Source organism: Maniola jurtina, chromosome Z (genome assembly GCF_905333055.1).
Source record: "Maniola jurtina chromosome Z, ilManJurt1.1, whole genome shotgun sequence".
Lineage (NCBI taxonomy): Eukaryota > Metazoa > Arthropoda > Insecta > Lepidoptera > Nymphalidae > Maniola > Maniola jurtina.
In genome coordinates, this window is record NC_060058.1 from 590,977 (window position 1) to 613,658 (window position 22,682).

Genomic DNA, 22,682 nt, shown 5'->3' on the forward strand with positions numbered 1-22,682 from the left:
GCTGATTTTCAGGCAGAGCCCTTTTGAGATTTTTGACAGAGAGATTTTTGGCACATGTGTTTGTGTTTTTTGTGCCCTTAGACATTTCTCCTCAAAAGTCCCCACCCCTAGGATTTCGGCTACCCCCCTTTTTCCCCTTAAATATCTCCCTAGCCGTGATCTTGCGGAATTTTCACAAAAACTATTATGGTGGAGTCAATGAAGCTTGTATTCATTGCTTGGCTATTGCACAGCTCCGACTTTGATTTTTTTTTATAATATTACGTTTTCAAGCGGAAAAATAATTTTTAATAGATTTTAATCCATAATATGAATGATATTTATTCAATATACGTGATGTCCAGTAAAACGTTACCTTCTCTTTTAGAGGTTGTAGAGAAGATCAAATTCTATCTATCAAAATATGACATCTGAACACTTACGGGAAAATTAAAAAAACACGTATTTGTTTCATTTAAAATTAATTCAAAGAAAAGTAAGGCATATTGCCACCTTTTTATTTAGTTTCTAAGTGGCAGTCATCTCAATTAACAATTGTGAGTACTAAAATAAAAATAATCCTCATACGTTCTCCAGTTAGGGTTCCGAAACTGTAGCAGTTTCATAATTTCTATTTGGTTGCTTTGCCAAAAATGGTATTTTTTTAAACTTACAGAAACTTTTGGCCTGCAGATTATCTTTAAAGCTTCGACACATTTTTAGCTATGTAATAACATACAAAACTCACTAATAAGTTGAAAATTAGCTAAAGAAACTATAAAATAATAACACAAGGAAGAATTTTCTTAACACTTATATTTAAAAAAAAATCATTTTTTCTTTGTTTAGAGGTAACAGTTTACTATTAAAATGTAGTCTAATCAAGGCTGATCATAAAGACGGCCACGGGATAGGTCGATTGATCGATAGGAACAATTTTTTGTAAAGAGTTTGCTCCGTTTCTGAGGACTTCCTAAGATGGCTGTTATACGGCCGAAACTACACCAGTTTCATATTTATATTTTGTTACTTTGTATGTGTGTGTGTGTGTGTGTGTGTGTGTGTGTGTGTGTGTGTGTGTGTGTGTGTGTGTGTGATGTGAGAGCCAGTGAGCGTGTGCGTGAGTATGTGTGTATGCGTAATGATGTATTTATTTACGTACTATTATAGACATTAACATAGTTATTATTAGTTATCTATTATTATTATTTAATTGCATTTTGGATAGGTGGAAAAGGTCAAAATCTGATTTTTGGTGATTTTTCTGCTGGATCGCGCCAGGCGTAAAAGTACGGTATTTTGAGCGTAGATTGTATTGGATTTTGAGTGAGAAAACTGACAGCAGGCTAGGACAGTCTATTTGTTCAGTCAATATAGCTTATAGCAACAGCATGTCACTTTGGTCCAGGGAGTCAATTTTGTAATGTGAACAGGCTTCTTTATAACTTCTAAATTTTTTGAATTCTTTAAAAGCCAGGTACTTAAGAAATTGTTTTTGTATTGATTCTAGTCTTTGAGTATGTATAATATAATAGGGTGACCAAAGTTTTATGAGAAAGAGTTATGCGGTCCATGGTCTTATTACGGATAGTTTCGACCAACATCTTAAGAAACTGTCGCTTAACTGTTAGATTAAGGGTAAGATACAGAAGGCAGTGGTTCTTGAGACGGCACGCATTGCGAGGAGGTTCCTCACTCTGGAGCCCTGACCACTGAGAGCTTGGGTTCTACCCACCTCGCTGCTAGTGGGACCCATTTTACCATATTTTTAATTATTCTTTTTTTCCGTCGCTTTAGTTTTCTGTTGTTTCTGTTATTTTATTATTCTGTTGTTTCTATTTTTTCTATATAATTTTTATGATTTGTAGGAATATGTCTCTAATTTATTACATAACCATTTTCATCGAAAAATTAGTCGGAAAGAAATTGCAAAGAGCTCGTCGAAATCCTTAAAAATCACCACTATTCATTACTTTTTTTTAAATTTTTTGTTTAAAAAGTAGTTGGTGTCCCTCTTCGTGGTGTAAGCTATTTCTGAAACAAACTTCATCAAAATCGGTTAAGCGGATGGGACCTGAAAAGATAATAGACGGAAATTTTTTCGCATCTATCTATACTATTTTTTATTATCTATACTACTAATAATCTATATCTATAATATCTATATTACTTAATAAATAAAATTGGAGTGTCTGTCTGTAATTTCGAAATAACTACCTCATATTAAGCTCATATGGTTATTTGAACGATACCAACACCGAATCGCACGTTTTTAAAATTTTTGTCTGTCTGTCTGTCTGTCTGTCTGTTTGTTTGAAAAGGGTAATCTTCGGAACGGCTGAACCGATTTTCACGGGATTTTCACAGACAAGTAGAGGATTGACCAGGGAGTAACATAGGCTACTTTTTTAACCGACTTTCAAAAAGGGAGTTGTGTTTTTCTACCTATGTACACCGAAATCTCCGAGATTTCTGAACCGATTTGCGTAATTTTTTTTTAATCGATAGAGGAACTTTGTGACATTGTTTCATAAAAAAATTCCAACTCCTCAATCCTGATGCTGCAGGGGACCTCACCATCAATACTGATGGGATTTACAAATTGTCGGTTATAAAGTGATTGATATTGAAGGTGTCTGTACCAAGTGACGACTTTGTCGTTGACCTCGAGGACCCAACTCCTCAACCCTGATGCTGTAAGGAATTGCATTCCTAAATCCTGGTGATCCCTCAGGAATTTTTAAGGATCATCCGTTTAAATGTTTTTACGTGGTACAGAAACACGTTGCATCCCGGGGACGGGCTATTACGGATAGGCTACTTTTGTCCTGGGAAATCAAAAGTTCCCACGGGATTTCAGACCCTAAATCCACGCGGGCGAAGCTGCGGGCATCAGCTAGTAAAATAAATAAAATTGGAGTGTCTGTCTGTAATTTCGAAATAACTACCGCATATTAAGGTCATATGGTTATTTGAACGATACTATAACTGAATCACACGTTTTTAAAATTTTTGTCTGTCTGTATGTCTGTCTGTTTGAAAAGGCTAATCTTCGGAACGGCTGAACCGATTTTGATGGGATTTTCACAGACAAGTAGAGAATTGATCAGGCAGTAACATAGGCTATTTTTTAACCGACTTTCAAAAAGGGAGTTGTGTTTTTCTACCTATGTACACCGAAATCTCCGAGATTTCTGAACCGATTTGCGTCATTTCTTTTTTAATCGATAGAGGAACTTTGCGACATTTTTTCACAAAAAATTTGGATTCCAACTCCTCAATCCTGATGCTGCAGGGGATCTGACCAATCCCCGCGGGCGAAGCTGCGGGCATCAGCTATTATTTTTATTATATTGATTATTCTGTACTTTTGTATTTTTTTTGCATAATATAAACCAACATATTTTGTATTTTTTGAGTAGATAAAAATTGGTAGCTTTTGAAATTGATGTGGCAACTCTACAGACTAAACGGCTTTGGCAAGCTTTACATGACGTGGATCGTGAGCGTCTATAATCGGGTATGGGGCTATCAGGTAGGCGAAGCCGCTAGGGTAGAGTCTCTTTTACCGGCCATGAGTCGGTCGTACTATGTGCTAGCATTTGTGAGCGTGCCTGTAAATCAAGTAGTTATTTAAAACGCGTTTATTTAGTAATGTTTTAAGACTTTATTTAATCGTAAAATGAAGTGCAGTGTTAGTTTTATTGGAACAAAGTAATGAAGGTAAGTACAAACAAATTTTACCATCATGTTCGCCAATTATTTTTGTATGTTTACAAATGGCCATACCACACGAGGAAGAGAGAATATTAGAATACGACGCGTGTAGTATGTACTAAGATTTTTTAACTCAGTTGCGTTGTCTTTGTTTTTGTGTTAATTTAAAAAAATAAGTTTTGTCGCTGCGAAGTTGAACTCTATTTACTTACTCTACGTGTTTAGAATTGCTTGCGCTGACTTTCTTGTGTTATATTTGGTAATAATTATTTATTATTCTTATTTTTTTTAAGAAACTAAAATGAATCTATTAAAATAATTTTAAGTTTTATTTATTGAAATTCTAATACAGCGTAACATTTTTCCTTATAAAATCACCAATCACGTGAGGCCTATTCCTTAGCGTGGGTAATTACTTAGCTGAAAAAACCGAGAAATTATGACCTTTAATTACTACTTAATACACTCATTAGTAATGTTATATAATGCATTAAGTATGTTGTTTTATTTCTTATTAACCGTAGGACCCTAGTGTTTTGTGCATACATTTTGAAAAATCACTCGCCATATTGCTCTGCAATGTCAAAAGTACAGTTCACCCTTAAATTAAGGACTAAAACTGTACTTTTATTCGTTCTTTACAAATAATATAGCGAGTGAGTTCTTATTGCATACATTCTGCTATGCAAACTGTCATGTCAATAGATTTAATGGCTAAAATCATAATGAAAACATGACAGTTGACACAGAGCTAAAATGGCAAATGAGATCTCAAAATGTTCTTAATCCATACTATCCATACTAATATTATAAATGCGAAAGTGTGTCTGTCTGTCTGTCTGCTACGCTTTCACGGCTCAACCGCTGAACCGATTTTAATGAAATTTGGTACCGACTTAGGTTATTTTCCGGGGAAGGACATAGGCTACTTTTAATCCCGGAAAAACAAACAGTTCCCGCGGGATAGCACGCTATATTTCACGCATTTGTCGTTCAATAACGCCGCAACAGAGCTATGGATTGACGCTATTTTTTGCATAGACATAGCTGAGGACCTAATCCATACTAATATTATAAATGCGAAAGTGTGTCTTTCTGTCTGTCTGTTCTGTCTGTCTGTATGTCTGCTACGCTTTCACGGCTCAACCGCTGAACCGATTTGAATGAAATTTGGTACTGACTTAGGTTATTTTCCGGGGAAGGACATAGGCTACTTTTAATCCCGGAAAAACAAACAGTTCCCGCGGGATAGCACGCTATCTTTCATGCATTTGTCGTTCAATAACGCCGCAACAGAGCTACGGATTGACGGCATTTTTTGCATAGACATAATTGAAGACCTAGCAATTGATAAAGGCTACTTTAAAAAAAAAAACTTATGGTTCCCGCGGGATAGCGTACTCAACTTTTTCTCTCAAAAAATATGAACACTTCCCGCGGGATAGCATACTATTTTTCACGCATTTGTCATTTAATAACGCCACAACAGACTTATGAATTGACGTCATTTTTTGCATAGACATAGTCGAGGAAAAAAGTAATATAGACTACTTTTTCTTTCCAAAAACAAATGGTTCCCGCAGGATAGCATGCTAAAACACATGATAAAATAACTTAGGCATTGCACCAAAAAATACTGTAACAAACCTCAATTATTATTAAAACCTTGAGTCACGCGAGCGAAGCCGCGGGTAATAGCTAGTATAATATTATAAATGCGAAAGTGTGTCTGTCTGTCTGTCTGCTACGTTTTCACGCCCCAACCGCTGAACAGATTTTAATGAAATTTGGTACAGACATGGGACACATCCCGGGGAAGGACATAGGCTACTTTTTATCCTGGAAAATCAAAGAGTTCCTATGGGATTTTAAAAAAACGAAATCCACGCGGTCGAAGCTGCGGGCATCCTCTAGCTTTTAATAAATAAGTTTAATTAAGTACTTTACAAATAATATTAATATTAATTAGTATCTTGAGTTCCAAATCAGTTCAAAATTAAACTATTTTAAGTGACACGAGAAAAAAAAGCTTTTTAAAAAAAATGGGATTTTGCCCTTTATGCATTGTATAATGTCCTTAATTATTATCAGACTCAAAATGTCTTGGTTCTTTTGCCCACCAACTAAGTTTTAATTTGGCATCGGATTTTTAAAAATACCACAAATATTTTTCTTTCATTGGTATAGATGTAATAAAAGATGGATGCTTTTGGATTCGACTTTATTCCCAATTCACACAACACAGACATTACGACAAGACAGCGACAAGTGACAGATGACAAGACGTTGACATTAGAATATTACTATAGACAATATGCACAGACTAATACAATACCTTATGTAACATCTCCCCTTTTTTTTTAAACACCAGTTACTTATTTTTAACAATTTTATTATTATGACGACAGATTTTTTACATTTTATAAACACAAGTATATACATAGTAAAAGTACAACATAGTTTATATTTTTTAACACCACAAGAAAATAACTTATGACTGTCCAGGCTGCATGGTTTACAACCTTTGCCTTTCCTGATACATTGACAGACTACTACTAAAATTGACATGTTTTTTGAACCTTTATCTTTCCTGAAAAATAATTGAAATACTAACTAACATTTTGTTTACATCTTTAAATAATTGAAATACTAACAAACTTACTAACAAATAACAATTTCATTTTGTTTACATCTTTATAGGTAAGTATATACTGACTGTGTTGTGTGCTGTGGTAAATGATATTATGTGTGTACTGCCTGTTTAATGATAAACTGACGGTTTCTCCTAAACTGTCCTAGTTCACTATTTATTAGATAACTTCTAGGTTCAGGACCTATCTGGATAATAACTCTAGGAACCCATTTTTTATGTTCAGGTTTGTGTTTAAATAAGATTTTATCACCTACATGCAATGGTTTAAGCATTTTTGTATGTTTATTATAATAAAATTTTGTGTATGACTTTTGTTTTTCATTTAATTTCTTTATTTTATTCATATCACCAAGTTTTCTTTTCCAGTAGGAGCTACTGTACGCAGTTGTCTAGACATACACAGCTCTGCTGGTGAATATTGACTTTGTTTAGGGGTATTTCTGTACAAAAGTAATGCTAAATACATATCAGATTTGTCAGTTTTACACTTAATTAACATATTTTTTATAGTTCCAATAGTCCTTTCAACTAAACCATTTGACCTACTTAAGTATGGACTAGAAGTTATGTGTTCTATGTCCCATTCTTGAGTGAATAACTTAAACTCTTTGCTATTAAACGGGGGGCCATTGTCTGTTATTGCAATCCTGCAAATTCCATGACGGGCCAATATTGACTTTAAATGTGTAATTACTTGGCTAGCTGAATAGCCTGATGTTAACTTGGCAAGTTCTATATACTTTGAATAATAGTCAACTACCATTAAGTATTTAGTTCGTTCAAATTCAAAAATATCTATACCAATTTTGTACCATGGTATGTTTTCATACTCATGTTGCATAATTGGTTCTTTACTATTATTTTGACGGTAAGATAGACAAATGTTACATTGACCTATATATTTTTCTATGTCATTTTGCATATTTGGCCAAAAGACTGTAGTTTTTGCTAGACGGATTGAGCTGTTTATACCTTGATGGGCAGAATGAATTAGTTTTAATATATACTCTCTCATTGACTCTGGGATTATAATGCAGTTAGATTTGAAGACAACGTTATCAATGACATATATTTGGTCTTTGAGACTATAATAAGATTTGACTGACTGACTAACTGAACGCTTATGTTCAGGCCATCCGTTGTGACAATATTGAATTATTTGACTTAATGTTTGATCTTGGACTGTAGACTCTTGAATTTCTTTTAATTTCTCTGGACTGACTGACTTAGACATTATTATATTGACATGTAAATCTATATCTTGATCAACTTCTGACAAACAAGTTTCACTTAATGCTGCTCTAGACAAAGTATCTGCAATATATAAGTAGCGACCAGGCTTGTATACAACAGTTAAATCATACGGCTGCAATCTAAGCATGATTCTTTGCAATCTTGGGGGAATGTCATATAGAGCTTTTTGAAAAGAGTTATGAGAGGTTTGTGGTCTGTCTCCACTGTTATGTTATGACCATATATGGTATGGTGGTACTTAGTACAACCAAAGAGGACAGCTAGTAGTTCTTTCTCGATCTGCGAGTAGGACTGTTGTATTTTACTTAGAGAAGCAGACGAATACGCAATGGGTTGCTTGTCATGGGATAACACTGCACCCATGGTATCCTTCGATGCGTCTACAGATAAAATTATTTCCTTTTTAGGGTCATAGTATGTTAAGACAGGTGTTGAACAAATAACTTTTTTAATATTATTAAATTGAGACTCATGGTGCTCTGACCAATACCATTCAGTATTTTCTGATAAAAGTGCTCGCAAATGACTTATTTGCGATAAGATAATTTAAGATAATTTACTATATAAGATAATTTGACCATACCCAGGAATCTTTGAAGATCTGTTATATTTTTAGGACTTGGCATGTTACAAATAGCTTTTACTCTAGACTTATCAACTTGTACACCTTCTTTACTAAATATATGGCCTAAACATCGTCTTTGCAGGCGTCTATCCAAATTTGAAATAACAAGTTTCAAAGAATTGAAAAGTAGGAATTTTTTATCATTAATTTTGATGAAGCTTTTCTTATGGTGCATGAGACAGTATCATCTTCACAGGATTAGATAAAAATCTTTACTTGAAAGTGTTCAGTTTAAGAAATTAGCTATAGTATCGACTAATTTGTGAGTAACTCATGTCAAACTCATTATTTTGACTAATTTCTTAAACTGAACACTTTCAAGTAAAGGTTTTTATCTAATCCTGTGAAGATGATACTGCCATTATCGGAATTAGAATGCCATAAGCCTACTTTGTCGTATTAATTTACAAATTGCGAAAAAGCAAATTAAATTTGAATTTCGCGGGCAGACTCGTCGCATGCACCATAATGGTATTTAATTTCCAAAGTTTAATATTATAGAGCGCACTCTTTATCTGAATGTATTTTAAAAGTATGCTCCTAAAAAAAGCTTATTAGACAATCGAAGATTATGTAAATGACAAAAAAGCTAGGATTTGACTCGCTCCAGCAATACACGGCACTGCAATTGCTTGTATACAGTATGGCATATTATTGTAAATTGAATGCTTGAAAAGAGCAACCGCCGATTTTCTTGCTGGTTCTTCTCGGTAGGAACGGCATTCCGAACCAGTGGTAGATTATTTTGACGATTCAATAGATAGATAGACATTGTTCAAGTGTTGGTGAGTTAATATGTGTACTTAATAGAAATATTTAGTATTTGTAAAACTTACCTCACAGGGTCTGAGAGTAGTGCGGCGGCAAGAAACAAATTAGGGACAGAAGATCTTCTGTTACATACCACACACAGATTTACTGGCCATTCTTGGGATCATTAAAACCATTCAATTTAATTTTGCACTGATTGGGCGATTGAAATTATCAGTTTTAATTTAAAAATTTTTTTTTCTTTCTTTAAATCTGGCTTTACTCTGATTAGCCAATGTCAAGTTTGTGATATTTTCAAGTTATTGAATTTATACAAGTATGGACTCCGTCTGCGCCGGCGCCCGCCGACATACGCGCGGCGCCCCTTTAGAGCGCTTCCCAGTCAGTTCCACCACCAAAAAACACCAACTAACACAAAAACCAGCCACTCTTAACAAAAAAAACACTCCAAACAAGCACAGCACGCGCGCCAGCAAACGCCATCACAGACGAAGTCAATTTAAAATTTTATCACAGAATATCATAAATGTCAAAGTCAAGGACAACTATTGGCTTTTTTTGGTGTACCAACTTGACGATAACGAATTCATAACGGTACAAATACCTACATATTACTAGCAGGAAAGCATGCTTTTTTCGAGAAAATGCTAACTAGTAGCATGTGTGTACATGCGTCGCTAAAAATAAGCATACAATTCTGAGAGGAGACCTTTGTTCAGTAGTGGGCCGGCGATGGGTTGATCATGGTGATGATGAATAACTAACTGTCTCTATTTTATCAATTTTTATCCTAGAAAATTAAGAAATCCCTCGGGATTTCTAACAACCTAAATCCACGCGGACAATGTAGCAGGCATAGTCTATCTATTATTTTACAACAATAGGTACGCAGAGGATAATACTTAATTATTCCAGTAAAAAGATTATAGTTAGCGGAATAAAACTTTGGTACTTTTATAAAACAAGTGATTTATAGGCCTTTCAAATGAAATTTCCACAAATAAATCCTAATTAGTTAAGCCTTAAAATAAATCCAAATAACCAATTTCAAACAATCACCTAAAATAAGAAATAATAATTATATAGCACTTCAACTGAAGAATATAGTGTTCTATTGTATGACGTCATAAGACTGCGTTATAGGCATGAACGTATTATACTCGTACTTACCTACTTTAATTTTATTTAAGACCAGTTAAGATTGACCCCTTTCGAGAAAACTTAAAAATTCGTATCTTCCTAAAAAGTGCACTGATTTCGATGAAGTAAAAACTAAATATAGCTCCAAATAAAGTAAAATACAAATTTTGAAACAAAATTAGAATCTGTTAAGTAATATTTGTGTGATGTAGGCACAGACAAATTTTCACATAATTATTTTTGAATCGGTCGGTGTTTTATGCAACTTTTCGACATTTTTGTTTCGACGTTTTTGAAGTCCTTTTTTTGTTTTGATTTTATTTTATTACAAGTTATGGATCATTAGGTATTCCTGTACAATGTAATGCTGTTATTTTGTTAGACCCAAACCTGGAAGTCCTGGTCTTAGTGACTATAAATTTACCTATCACTAAAAAAAAAAGGTGCCGGCCAAGTGCGAGTCAGACTCGCGCACCAAGGGTTCCGTAGGTACTCGGGTATTTTTTCCGACATTTTGCACGGAAACGGCGCCGGGGCCACAACGACGTGGCGCCACGCTGATTTTTAGGGCTCCATATACCGTACCGATGGGTGCCAACGGGACCCTATTACTAAGACACGCTGTCTATACGTCCATCTGTCTATCAGCGGGCTGTATCTCGTGAACCATAATAGGTAGAATCTTGAATTTTCACAGAAAATTGTCAGTGTATTTCTATTAGCGCTATATCAAGAAAGACTTTCTTTGCGGTCCGGCGCCGGCGCGGCTGCGGCTACGTGTAGGTACCTGCATGAAGCCTAAGTGCTAACTATAGTACATAATTAAGTAGGTATAGATTTCCTGGTGGAGATTACTTTGAGCAATACAGCTGCCTTTGCAAACAATTTATTTATTTAAACATCTTTATATGTATTTATAAAAGAACAAGTGTAAATTAAAAATTTATAACACCCCCGACACGGTTACAGTAACTAGAAAAGAGCTGATAACTTTCAAACGGCTGAACCGATTTTCTTGGATTATAGCTAAAAACACTCTCGATCAAAGCCACCTTTCAAACAAAAAAAACTAAATTAAAATTGGTTCATTAGTTTAGGTGCTACGGTGCCACAGACACACAGATACACACGTCAAACTTATAACACCCCTCTTTTTGGGTCGGGGGTTAAAAAGGTGACTGACCCACTGACTGATCTATCCATGCACAGCTCAAGCTATTTGATTCTGACACATTAGTCGATACTAGAGCTAATTTCTTAAACTGGACCCTTTCAAGTAAAGATTTTTTTTATATAAACCTGTGAGGATGATACTGCCATTGTCGCAATTGAAAATGCCATAAAATTAAAATTTAATTTCGCGGGCAGGCCCGTCGCTTCCACCTTAAGCCGTGCTCTCATATAGATGGCACCACAAGCGATTTTTAATTTGCGATTTTTTAATGTTCTGAAGTTGCACTCCTATGTGCCTTCTTTTTTGGAAGTCGGTTAAAATGGACAAAGAATAGAGGCGGAACTGAAAACATATACCAACAATTTTTAGCCAATCGCTTAAAAAAAGCAGTGCTACCAACCTATCTATACCATTCGTAATTATTTCTTTGGCCAGTGACCTTGATCCGTGAAAAGTAGGGATGGGCCACATATCGACAGTTTTTCGATGTTTTGGGTTATATCGATATAATTAATATTAAACCTATCGTGTTATGAAAATGTGGGTAAAATAAATCAAATTATTTATCGTTATGCGAGGTAAGTATTTATATATTTTTCAAGTAGTTAGTTAAAACAGACAAAATGTTTATATTTAATAAGGAAAACGGAAAAATCTTACGCTTAATAAATTGTTATTTTGCAATGCCTGTTTGCTGCGCTTTTTTGTTTGTCTTTGCATTAGTTTCTTCCTCGAGAATTATATATGCGTTTATGCGTTTGCATTGCAGTCTTATCAAAAGAAGTGCCAACCTATTTAAAAGCTGTGCTGCTCGATGGTTAAAAAGAAGTATCATATTCAGCGATAAACATAGTTTTTACCCGACTGTGGCAAAGCCAAAAGGAAGGGTTATGATTTTGGCAGTCTATGTATGTAACTATGTATGTTTGTATCCAGATTGTGTGTGTTCCACCGTAGTGTCTAAAAATCGGCGTGGATTTAGGTTCTAAAGTTCCATGGAAAGTCTTTGATTTTCCGGAGCAAGACGTAGGCTATGTCACTCTCTAGGGGTGATCGAGGTCGGTTGATTCTACATTGCTGCTTCACAGGAGGATATAAAAATATATTTTCAAGTGCGAGTCAGACTCTTGCACTGAAGGTTCCGTAGGTACTCGGGTATTTTTCCAACATTTTGCATGATAAGTCAAAACTATTATGCATAAAAATAAATAAAAATCTGTTTTAGAATGTATAGGTAAAGCCCTTTAATGTGATACCCCACTTGGTATAGTTATATTACTTTGAAAATTAAAACACATTTTAATTTTTTTTGTGATATAACCACAAATTCACGGTTTTTGGATATATTCCTTTACTTGTGCTGTAAGACCTACCTACCTGCCAAATTTAATGATTCTAGGTCGACGGGAAGTACCCTATAGGTTTCTTGACAGATACGACGGACGGACAGACAGACAGACAACAAAGTGATCTTATAAGGGTTCTGTTTTTCCGTTTGAGGGACGGAACCCTAAAAATGCTATTATTGTGAATGTGAGGAGGCTGATGTTAATCATATGATACTCAACTGCCCAGCTTTTAGCATACACAGGCTAATATAGCAAGTGATTGAAAAAATGGTTGTATGTAATGAGTTGTGTTGTAGCAGGTGACAATGCGCGCGTTACGGCTGCTGCGGTGCCGGCCGTACTCCGCGCGGCTCCTGGCGCTGCTGCTCATCCTGCTAGCCTTCCTCGTGTACTGCTTCTACTACAACGTGTCGCCGGCCGCCTACCCCAAGCCGGGTGAGTGCTAGCATAGTCTTACACCCCCTACACTCAAGGCTGATTTTCCATCAGAGATGTGCGATGTAGCCAAGTGGTGAGTGAGGTTAGCGCTCTGCTGAGACGCAGGCGACGTAGCCAAGGTCTGCATTCCTTGATAGTCGAAATCCCACGGACTCGTACGAAGCGATTTGCTTCCTCGTTTCTAATACGCACTGCAAGAATAGGAATGCCCTTCCGGCTTCCGTTTCTGCCACTAGCTATAATATTGGTACCTTCAAAAGAAGAGTGAATAGGTACCCTCTGGCGTAAAATAGGGGCCCATTGGCGTCTTTTGGATACGGAACCCCAAAATCTTATCCCTGATTTTACCAGCTATCTCTAAATATTTAAATCGATTCGGTTATCTAGGTAATGTCTAGGTATCTATTATTTAAACGTGATTAGTGATTATACGTAATTGGTACGGAATAATTCAAACCACCGTTTACCATTTGAAGGCTTTGAAAGAAAAAAAATTCAAAAGAAAAATAAAACCGACTTAAAAAACCAAAAACACTAAAAAGTAGAAAATAATTTTTGTTTAGCTACATGTGTAATGTACCTAGGCATGAAGTCGGGCGAGCTTCACTCTTGGATTTCTAATTTTTATCGATTAACATCGTATTCTACATCATAGAATTTACTATGGCTACGACAGCACCAGGGTTAGAGCCGTAGACAATGTATTTTATTTTGTGGCCTGAAAGCCGTAGAATACCAGTACAACACGGTAGGTAATTGCCCATAAAGATATTATAAGACTAGAGGCCCTGATAGGTTGTATCTGCTCTTGTACATCCATGTGTCAACTAGGTATTGTTATCTCCGTCTATTTCAGGGAACCCCCGTTCGGGTGAAAGCGATAGCTCATATAAGTCTGGCAACAACGCACTATATGTGTAACTGGTGACAGTAGTTGACACCATCGGAAGGCAAAACATTGGAATTTGATTTAGTGTTTTTATAAAATTTTAAATATCACATAAATCTGGGTTAAAATAAAAATAAAATCAAAAAACCAAATGTGTGAGGCTGTGTTTTGTGCCTCCAGATCTACGAAAGGAGGCGTAAAAGCACCTGAATTGTCTTTTCATAGGTAACTAAGTCTTTAATTAGTATTTCATCGTTACTAACCGCAATTTTTATTCCGAAAATTGCTGCAAATTAAAGATTTACATGTTAAAAGTGTAATTATCTCGTGTTATCTTGACAAAAATCACGGTTCGTAGCGTAAAGTAAAAGTAATTTATACATTATTTTGGGCTTCATTTGTAGTGATGTGTACATACTTTATCGATAAAATCAAATTTGTCATTTATCGTTTTAATAACTATAGTAGAATATTAAACAGAGTTCAAGTGCACATCGGTGCATTATAATAGCCATTTATAATCACGAGGAATATTAAATAACTTTAGTACTAATAATAATATTACAATAAAATATGAGGCGCCTTTTATTTCCTCATAGAGATAATGAAATAGGATGAAAAGTAGAGTGTATCACTCGGGCGCAAAAGGATATTTTGGCTCGGGCGACGTACTTAGAATCCCTCGCTACGTTGCGGATTCAAAAAAGCACCCTCGCCGTAAAAATATTATTTTGCTCCCTTATGATACAATCTACTATTTCTCACTTTTCTTAAAGTCTGCGTGTAAATTTTTATGTAAGTATGTTTCCAGAGAAGATTTTTAATAATATTAATATTCAATTCTGCCAGACACTTTCCATCGCAAAAAAACAATATATAAAATAAGTATGCCTACTATAATATACTAATAATAAGTAGTAAATTAATTTGAATTATTTGAAAAGTGATTCATTTCACTCTTGTTTTTGCTAAATATATAAAATATATAATATGATAATATAATACTAGATGATGCCCGTGACTTCGGCCGTGTCGATTTAGGTATTTAAAAATCCCGTGTGAACTCTTTAATTTTCCGGGGTAAAAAGTTGCCTTTCCAGTCAAAAAGTCAATTTTCAAGACGTAAGCTACCTCTGTATCAAATTTCATATAAATCAGTACAACAGATGGGCCCTTAAGAATCCCGTGGAATCTCTTTGATTTTTTCGGGATAAAAGTAGCTTATATCCACTCCCAAGATGTAAGGTAACTCTGTACCAAATTTCATTAAAATCGGTTAATCTGCTGGGCCGTGAAAAGCTAACAGACAGACTGAGATACACTTTATTGCACGTAGTCCGTCGTAGTAACATAGAAAATTAATTTTGATGTGATATCGATATACCCAAATTCGCCGTCCCAGCCCTAGATGGTGCACATAGTGACAAAATGACTTACGCACACAAAAAATATAATTGACACGCATTTTTAGTTTACTATCTGTCCATAGTATAATAGGTCCATGTAATTACCTGACTTAGACCGAACCTTTGATTATGTACCCACGACCTACCTATATCTTTTTGTTTTTCTCTCTCGTCTGGCTTTACAAAGATTAGCCAAGGACTTCGTCTGCGATGGCGTTTGCTGGCGCGCGTGCTGTGCTTGTTTGGAGTGTTTTTTTTTTTTGTTAAGAGTGGCTGGTTTTTGTGTTAGTTGGTGTTTTTTGGTGGTGGAACTGACTGGGAAGCGCTCTAAAGGGGCGCCGCGCGTATGTCGGCGAGCGCCGGCGCAGACGGAGTCCATACTTGTATAAATTCAATAACTTGAAAATATCACAAACTACATTGGCTAATCAGAGTAAAGCCAAATTAAAGAAAAAAAAAAAAAGATTAGCCAATGTCAAGTTTGTAGTTATTTGTAATAAGTTAGGGAAACTATATAAGTATGGACTTGACTTCGTCTGTGATGGCGTTTGCTGGCGCGCGTGCTGTGCTTGTTTGGAGCGTTTTTTTTTTGTTAAGAGTGGCTGGTTTTTGTGTTAGTTGGTGTTTTTTGGTGGTGGATCAGACTGGGAAACGCTCTAAAGGGGCGCCACGCGTATGTCGGCGGGCGCCGGCGCAGACGGAGTCCATACTTAGTATAAATTCAATAACTTGAAAATATCGCAAACTTGACATTGGCTAATCAGAGTAAAGCCAGATTTAAAGAAAAAAAAAAAAAGTATGGACTTCGTCTGTGCCGGCGCTCGCCGACACACGCACGGCACCCACTTACGGCCGGTTCACACATGTCTCCGTTTTACTGTTCCGTTTTATCGTGTACGTTTTTTTTTCGTTGATGGCGTATGTAGTTGTATGAGCGACTTCACACATGGCACAGTATTCTGTATACTTACAGTAAAAAATATCGTTCCGTAAAAAAATTACATTCCGTTTTGTCATCGAATACTGGACGAACGGAAGGGAAATATACGGATACGTAGAATTTTAACGGATAGATCCATCCTTGTAGAATAGCGGCGGTATACTGCGAGTTTTCTGTTCACACATCGCATCCAGTAATGACGGATCCGTTGAACGTTATACGGTGCCTATGTGTGAACACAGCATAAATTTATGACGCATCCGTTAAAAACGTACCAGTAAAACGGACTCCCATGTGTGAACGGGCCGTTAGAGCGCTTTCCAGTTAGTTAAAACAAAACACTCCAAAAAGGCAGAGCACGCCCGCCAGCTAACACCAACACAGACGAAGTCCCGACCTATATCAGTCAATGCATATCCTTGGTAGGTATCCTGTGCTATAACAATGTTTTATTAATTTGTGAACCAATGCGTCAATTGTCAAACGTGGTATATATTTTGACAGTGACTATTATTTCCATGCACAGTATTTTTTTAGGATCTGAATCCAACCACCCTGCGGATACCTGATCTATTTTGTACAAACAAAAGAAATTTCGTAGCTTCGCCTGCCTGGTTAATCATGCCAAACAATAAAAAGGAAAGTAGTGAAGGTTCTGTTGATGTAAGTTATTAATTAATTTGCATGTGCATAGAAAGGTTATGCAGGTGTTGTTCTTTTATCAATAATATTACTAATAAAATCTCTTTTAAAAATCTCCGTAAGAGAAATAGAGTAATCGACATAACCGATCCAGGCGGTGCAAGACCACATGTGGAAGTCCACAAGATATCTATGTTGATGACTACTTTATGTGCAAAAGTGTCTGACTGTCTGCCCGCTAGCTTTTCACGGCCCATTCGTTTGACGAAATAGATTGAGCGATAGAGATAGCCTTACATCCCAGGGAAGGACATAGCTACTTTTATCCCAGAAAATCTGAGATTTAAAAAAAAACCACTTAGACAAAGTCTCAGCATCATCTATCTCGTTTTGAATAAAGCTTGACTTAGATTTCTTTGCAACCTCATCATCATCATGATCATCCCATCGCCGTGCTCAGTGCAAAGCATCATCTCCGTAGCAATCTAATGCATTAAAATTCATCTTTTTGTTTCATTAGCGTAACAAACCTCCGGAAAAAAAGGCTAAAATGGAATCAAAAACCAAACGTAAAGAACCCACATGGGTTCTACAAGGGAAGAAGTTAGTCAAGATCCAAGAATTTAAGAAAAAAGTATATATAGACATAAGAGAGTTCTATGAAAAAAATGGTGAAATGTTTCCGAGCAAGAAAGGAATCAGTCTGACACCAGACGTATGGAGAAAGCTATTATCATTAAGGGATGAGATAAATGAAGCTGTTAGATCACTCTGTTAAATTTCACTGTTTAATTTATATTCGATATTAAGTAACTAATTCATTATTTGAAATGGTGAATTAAACACAACATTTTGTTACTAACTGCCTTTTATTTTCACCACTGGAACCCACCGACTGGAACTACATACCGACAAATTTACATAAAAATGATTACTATATTTTTTACTCAATAATTTCTTGGCACTCAAGTTATAACATAAATGTTCCTTTAAACGTGGCACTTCATAGTAAGGACATGTTCTAATTATCATCGTTTTCCACACTCCTGTCAATCGTAATATGCTTTAGACGCAATTGGTTTTTAAAAATTATGCATGTGCCATAACCAACATAACCGACCGACTGGAACAACATACCGACAAACTTACATAAAAATGATTACTATATTTTTTACTCAATAATTTCTTGGCACACAATTATAACATACATGTTTTGAATTTATTTTATTTCACACTTTTTAGTGGCCCCACTGAACTATAATATGCTATGCCCAGTTAAAACCCCACTGTTTACTAAGCTATTACACTGATCGCGAGCAATTTGCTCTTATCCATTGAGGAGTTCTGTTCTCCATTTCCGAAGATATTCATCAGATCTTCACCAAATTCATATGGGACCACCTGCACAGTATACCCTTTCAAACAAAAAAAAAAATTCCAAATCGGTCCAGGGGTCTTTGAGTAAGCGGGGAACATACATAAAAAAAAAATCCTCCTCCTTTTTAACCCCCGACCCAAAAAGAGGGGTGTTATAAGTTTGACGTGTGTATCTGTGTATCTGTGTATCTGTCTGTGGCATCGTAGCGCCTAAACGAATGAACCGATTTTAATTTACTTTTTTTTGTTTGAAAGGTGGCTTGATCGAGAGTGTTCTTAGCTATAATTCAAAAAAATTGGTTCAGCCATTTAAAAGTTATCAGCTATTTTCTAGTTTTCTTGTAGAAAAGAAGGTTAGATAACCCTTAGGTTCATAATATTCAAGTGTCAATTGACAAATGTCAAGCTGTCAAGTTGGACGTTGCCTAGTTACTTATACATAATTATTTATTTGAAAATGATTTGTCGGGGGTGTTGAAATTTTTTAATTTACACTTGTTTGGAAGTCGGTTAAAAAGGGCATTACGTGCAATTTATGATTTAAAACCACGCGATTCCCTTCAAGAAAGGAGACAACCAAAGCGGACCAACGAGGCAGTTTATTAAGTTTGGAAGACCTACGTGTAGGTATAGCATTCGGTCGACTGGACGCCTGACCGTTTTGACCTCGCCCTTGACTCTATCTACTACACGCTTATCTAATTATGTAATAACGCTAACTGCAGTAGGTAGAAGATTATACACTCGATTTACAAAAAACCGGCCAAGTGCGACTAAGACTCGCGCACCGAGGGTTCCGCACTCGGGTTTTTTTTCGACATTTTGCACGCTAAATCAAAACTATTATGCATAAAAATAAATCAAAATCTGTTTTAGAATGTACAGGTAAAGCCCTTTTATATGATACCCCACTTGGTATACTTATATCTTACATTGAAAATTGAAACACATTATAATTTTTTTTTTCTAAAATTAAAATCTTACTTCTTAATAATATAATTAATCGAAACTATGTATGTGGCTCCCGATTCGCCTCTGCCGCAATTTGCATATTTTGATCTTTTTAACCGACTTCGAAAAAAGGAGGAGGTTCTCAATTCGTCGGAATCTTTTTTTTACCCTACAATGTTCTATTTACATGTTCCCCTGGTTATCTACGAGACTGATTTTAACTATCCCTCCCTCCTACTAGACTTATGCTAAGGAAGACCAAGAAAATGCTATGCAAAATTTAGTGCATTCTGTGGACGGGGATATACTCCTATAGGCTACTTTTTATTTCAGAAAATCAAAGAGTTTCCACGGTATTAGCATATTTACCGTAATCATAATCATTATCAACCGATAGACGTCCACTACCGGCCATATTTCTCTTTTAGTAACTTCCACACGCCACGATCTTGCGCCGCCTTAATCCAGCGGCTCCCTGCTGCTCATTTGATGTCGTCTGTCCATCTAGTAGGGGTTTCTGCACTTTCTAATGCAGGGTCGCCGTACTAGCACCTTGGGACCCCAAAATCTATCGGTTTTTCGAACTATGAGCCCTGTGCATTGTCATTCCAGTTTCGCATCCCGTTGAGCTATGTTGATTGTCGGTTACTCTGGTTCTCTTACGGATCTCATTTCTGATTTTATCACGCAGAAAACTTCCACGCATAGCTCTCTCCAATGGAGTATTAATAATTCTGAATAATTCTGAGTATTTTCATGTTACATATTTACATATCCTATATCCGCGCGGATGAAGTCATTGGCATAATCTAATATTCCATCCCATTCCATCAGCCTGTATGCGTCTACCGCTGGACATAGGTCTTTCCAAGTAATCTATTATGTACATTATACTCATGAATTATTGTAATATATAAAAGACACTAGGTATGGTATATCTTTTCGATTCCAACGGCCATTTTCTAGAAACTTCATGACCCTAATATCATTATCTACACTCAGAAGCCATAACCTGTTAGCTAATCTTTATAATGTACACAGGGTCAAACATAATTGTAACACTTTCTTGGAAAATTTACGTAATTAAATTTAATCTTAAATTTATTTATTTATTATTTTATACTTTTTTAGGGCTCCGTGCCTCAAAAGAAAAAACGGAACACATTATAGAATCACTTTGTTGTTTGTCTGTCTATCTATCGTGTCTGTTAAGAAAACCTACAAAGGTACTTCCCGTTGACCCAGAATCATGAAATTTGACAGGCAGATAAGTCTTTTCGCACAAGTAAAGGAAAAAATCCGAAAACCGTGAATTTGTAATTATAACCCAAAAAATCTTAACTTGTGTTCACGAATAAAATAATCCATACTAATATTATAAATGCGAAAGTGTGTCTATCTGTCTCTCTGCTACGTTTTCACGGCCCAACCGCTGAACCGATTTTAATGAAATTTGGTACAGACTTGGGATACATCCCGGGGAAGGACATAGGCTACTTTTTTCCCGGAAAATCAAAGAGTTCCTAAGGGATTTAAAAAAATCGAAATCCGCGCGGGCGAAGCCGCGGGCATCCCTTAGTAATTAGTATTTTCAATTTTCAAAGTAAGATAATTAACTACTTATACCAATTGTGGGGTAACATTATGGAAGGGCTTACCTGTACCTACATTCTAAAACAGGTTTTTATTTATTTACATGCATAATAGTTTTTAATATAATTTTTATAACTCGGTCGACTTCTGGTCGCGACTCGCAGCCATAGGATTGTCTCTCCCTCCCCCACTTCCCACTTTCGCGATCCCCTCGCAACTTCGCTATCCGGCATATTATTATACTAGCTGATGCCCGCGACTTCGTTCGCATGGATGTAGGTTTTTAAAATTCCCGTGGGAACTCTTTGATTTTCCGGGATAAAAAGTAGCCTATGTGCTAATCCAGGGTATAATCTATCTCCATTCTAAATTTCAGCCCATTCCGTCCAGTAGTTTTTGCGTGAAGGAGTAACAAACATACACACACATACACACATGCAAATTTTCTCCTTTATAATATTAGTGTGAAGTGTGATATTTATCTACCTATCTATAGCTACGTTACTGGTATCTACTCGTATTTTTAGGGTTCCGTACCTCAAACGGAAACACGGAACCCTTATAGGAACACTTTGTTGTCTGTCTGTCCGTCTATCCGTTAACCCGTCTGTCGTGTCTGTCAAGAAAACCTATGGGGTACTTCCTGTTGACCTAGAATCATGATTTTTGGCAGGCAGGTTGGTCTTATAGCACAAGTAAAGGAAAAAATCCGATAAACGTGAATTTATGATTATATTAGTGACACTAAAATAAATTGTAAAATCTATGCTAACCTACATTTGAGCAAATAAATGATTATTATTATTATTATTATTACAAAAAAAAATTACATTGTGTTCATGAGCAAACAATTCGTATTTTCAATTTTCAAAGTACGAGTAAGATAACTAACTATACCAAGTGGGGTATCATATCAAAATATACAATGAAATGGGGGGCCGTCAATGTTGTCAGTTTAGACCATTTTTGTGACGCGGGCTATCTCAAAAACTAAACTAGTTAGGAATTTGAAATTTAGGTATATTATGTATCATATACTGTATTTAAACAACAAATACTAAAAACAACAATAATTTCATGTACGTCTTACCTATACTTATAGTTTTTCAACAGTGGATTACATGCACCATTGAAATCGGACATACTGCAAGACATAGTACAATAGAATTAGTAGCTACCTAGTGCATTTTCCCCACGGTGTATTTTTATGGCGGCGCACAGTAAATCTTGTATGAAGCAGCGACGTAGCTGCCGTTTTGCAAGGTTCCTGCTATTATCTGCATATTCTGCTACTGCCAATCCTTCTTCTATGCTTGGGGGCCCCAAAATCTATTACGTCTCTTACGTCTATCGTAACTTAACAGAGCTCTCTCCGTCACTTACTCCATACAATCGTAGTTCCCATTTCATTTGAATATTAAGCAACCAAAGTCCATGAAATTTTGCAGACATAGTCTAGAAACTAATATCTGTGTCTGTGGTGTTTTAGATTTTTCTAAAAATATGTAGTTTTAAAATTACAGGGGCTCAAAGATTTGTATTTTTCTTTAAAAAAAGGCCCAACTTTGTGCTCGTTTTTCTAGACAACGAAGCAATTTAATGAAATTTGGAAAAACCACAGACCTAGAAAATTTAATGAATATTATGTAGTAAAAAAATTATCGTTATATATTTTATATTGTTATAATTATGTGGGAACTACGAAAACCAGAAATTACACCCAGAAATCTTGAAAATTTCGTGCTGTCTCGATTTGTGCAAGCGGGGTGGTGAAGTGCGGGGGA

General features: G+C 36.0%; 1 protein-coding gene and 1 long non-coding RNA gene across 6 annotated transcripts in view; one reads left to right on the forward strand and one right to left on the reverse strand.

Annotated features, from left to right (window-relative positions):
• Positions 1 to 22,682, forward strand: part of LOC123880019 (alpha-mannosidase 2) — a 63,784-nt gene that overhangs the window by 5,393 nt on the left and 35,709 nt on the right. For 2 of the 5 annotated variants that reach the window (XM_045927885.1, XM_045927890.1), the window contains exons 1-2: positions 3,480 to 3,702; positions 12,959 to 13,097. In XM_045927885.1, coding sequence (XP_045783841.1) covers positions 3,697 to 3,702; positions 12,959 to 13,097 — 145 coding nt within the window. In that variant the 5' untranslated portion in view covers positions 3,480 to 3,696. Of the gene's footprint in view, positions 1 to 3,479; positions 3,703 to 12,958; positions 13,098 to 22,682 lie in introns of those variants that run through there. The other 3 variants (XM_045927886.1, XM_045927888.1, XM_045927889.1) reach the window with 3 other exon arrangements.
• Positions 14,367 to 22,682, reverse strand: part of LOC123880043 — a 30,852-nt gene continuing 22,536 nt past the window's right edge. The window contains exon 4 of the long non-coding RNA XR_006799148.1: positions 14,367 to 14,381. This is a non-coding gene — a long non-coding RNA (uncharacterized LOC123880043). The remainder of the gene's footprint in view (positions 14,382 to 22,682) is intronic.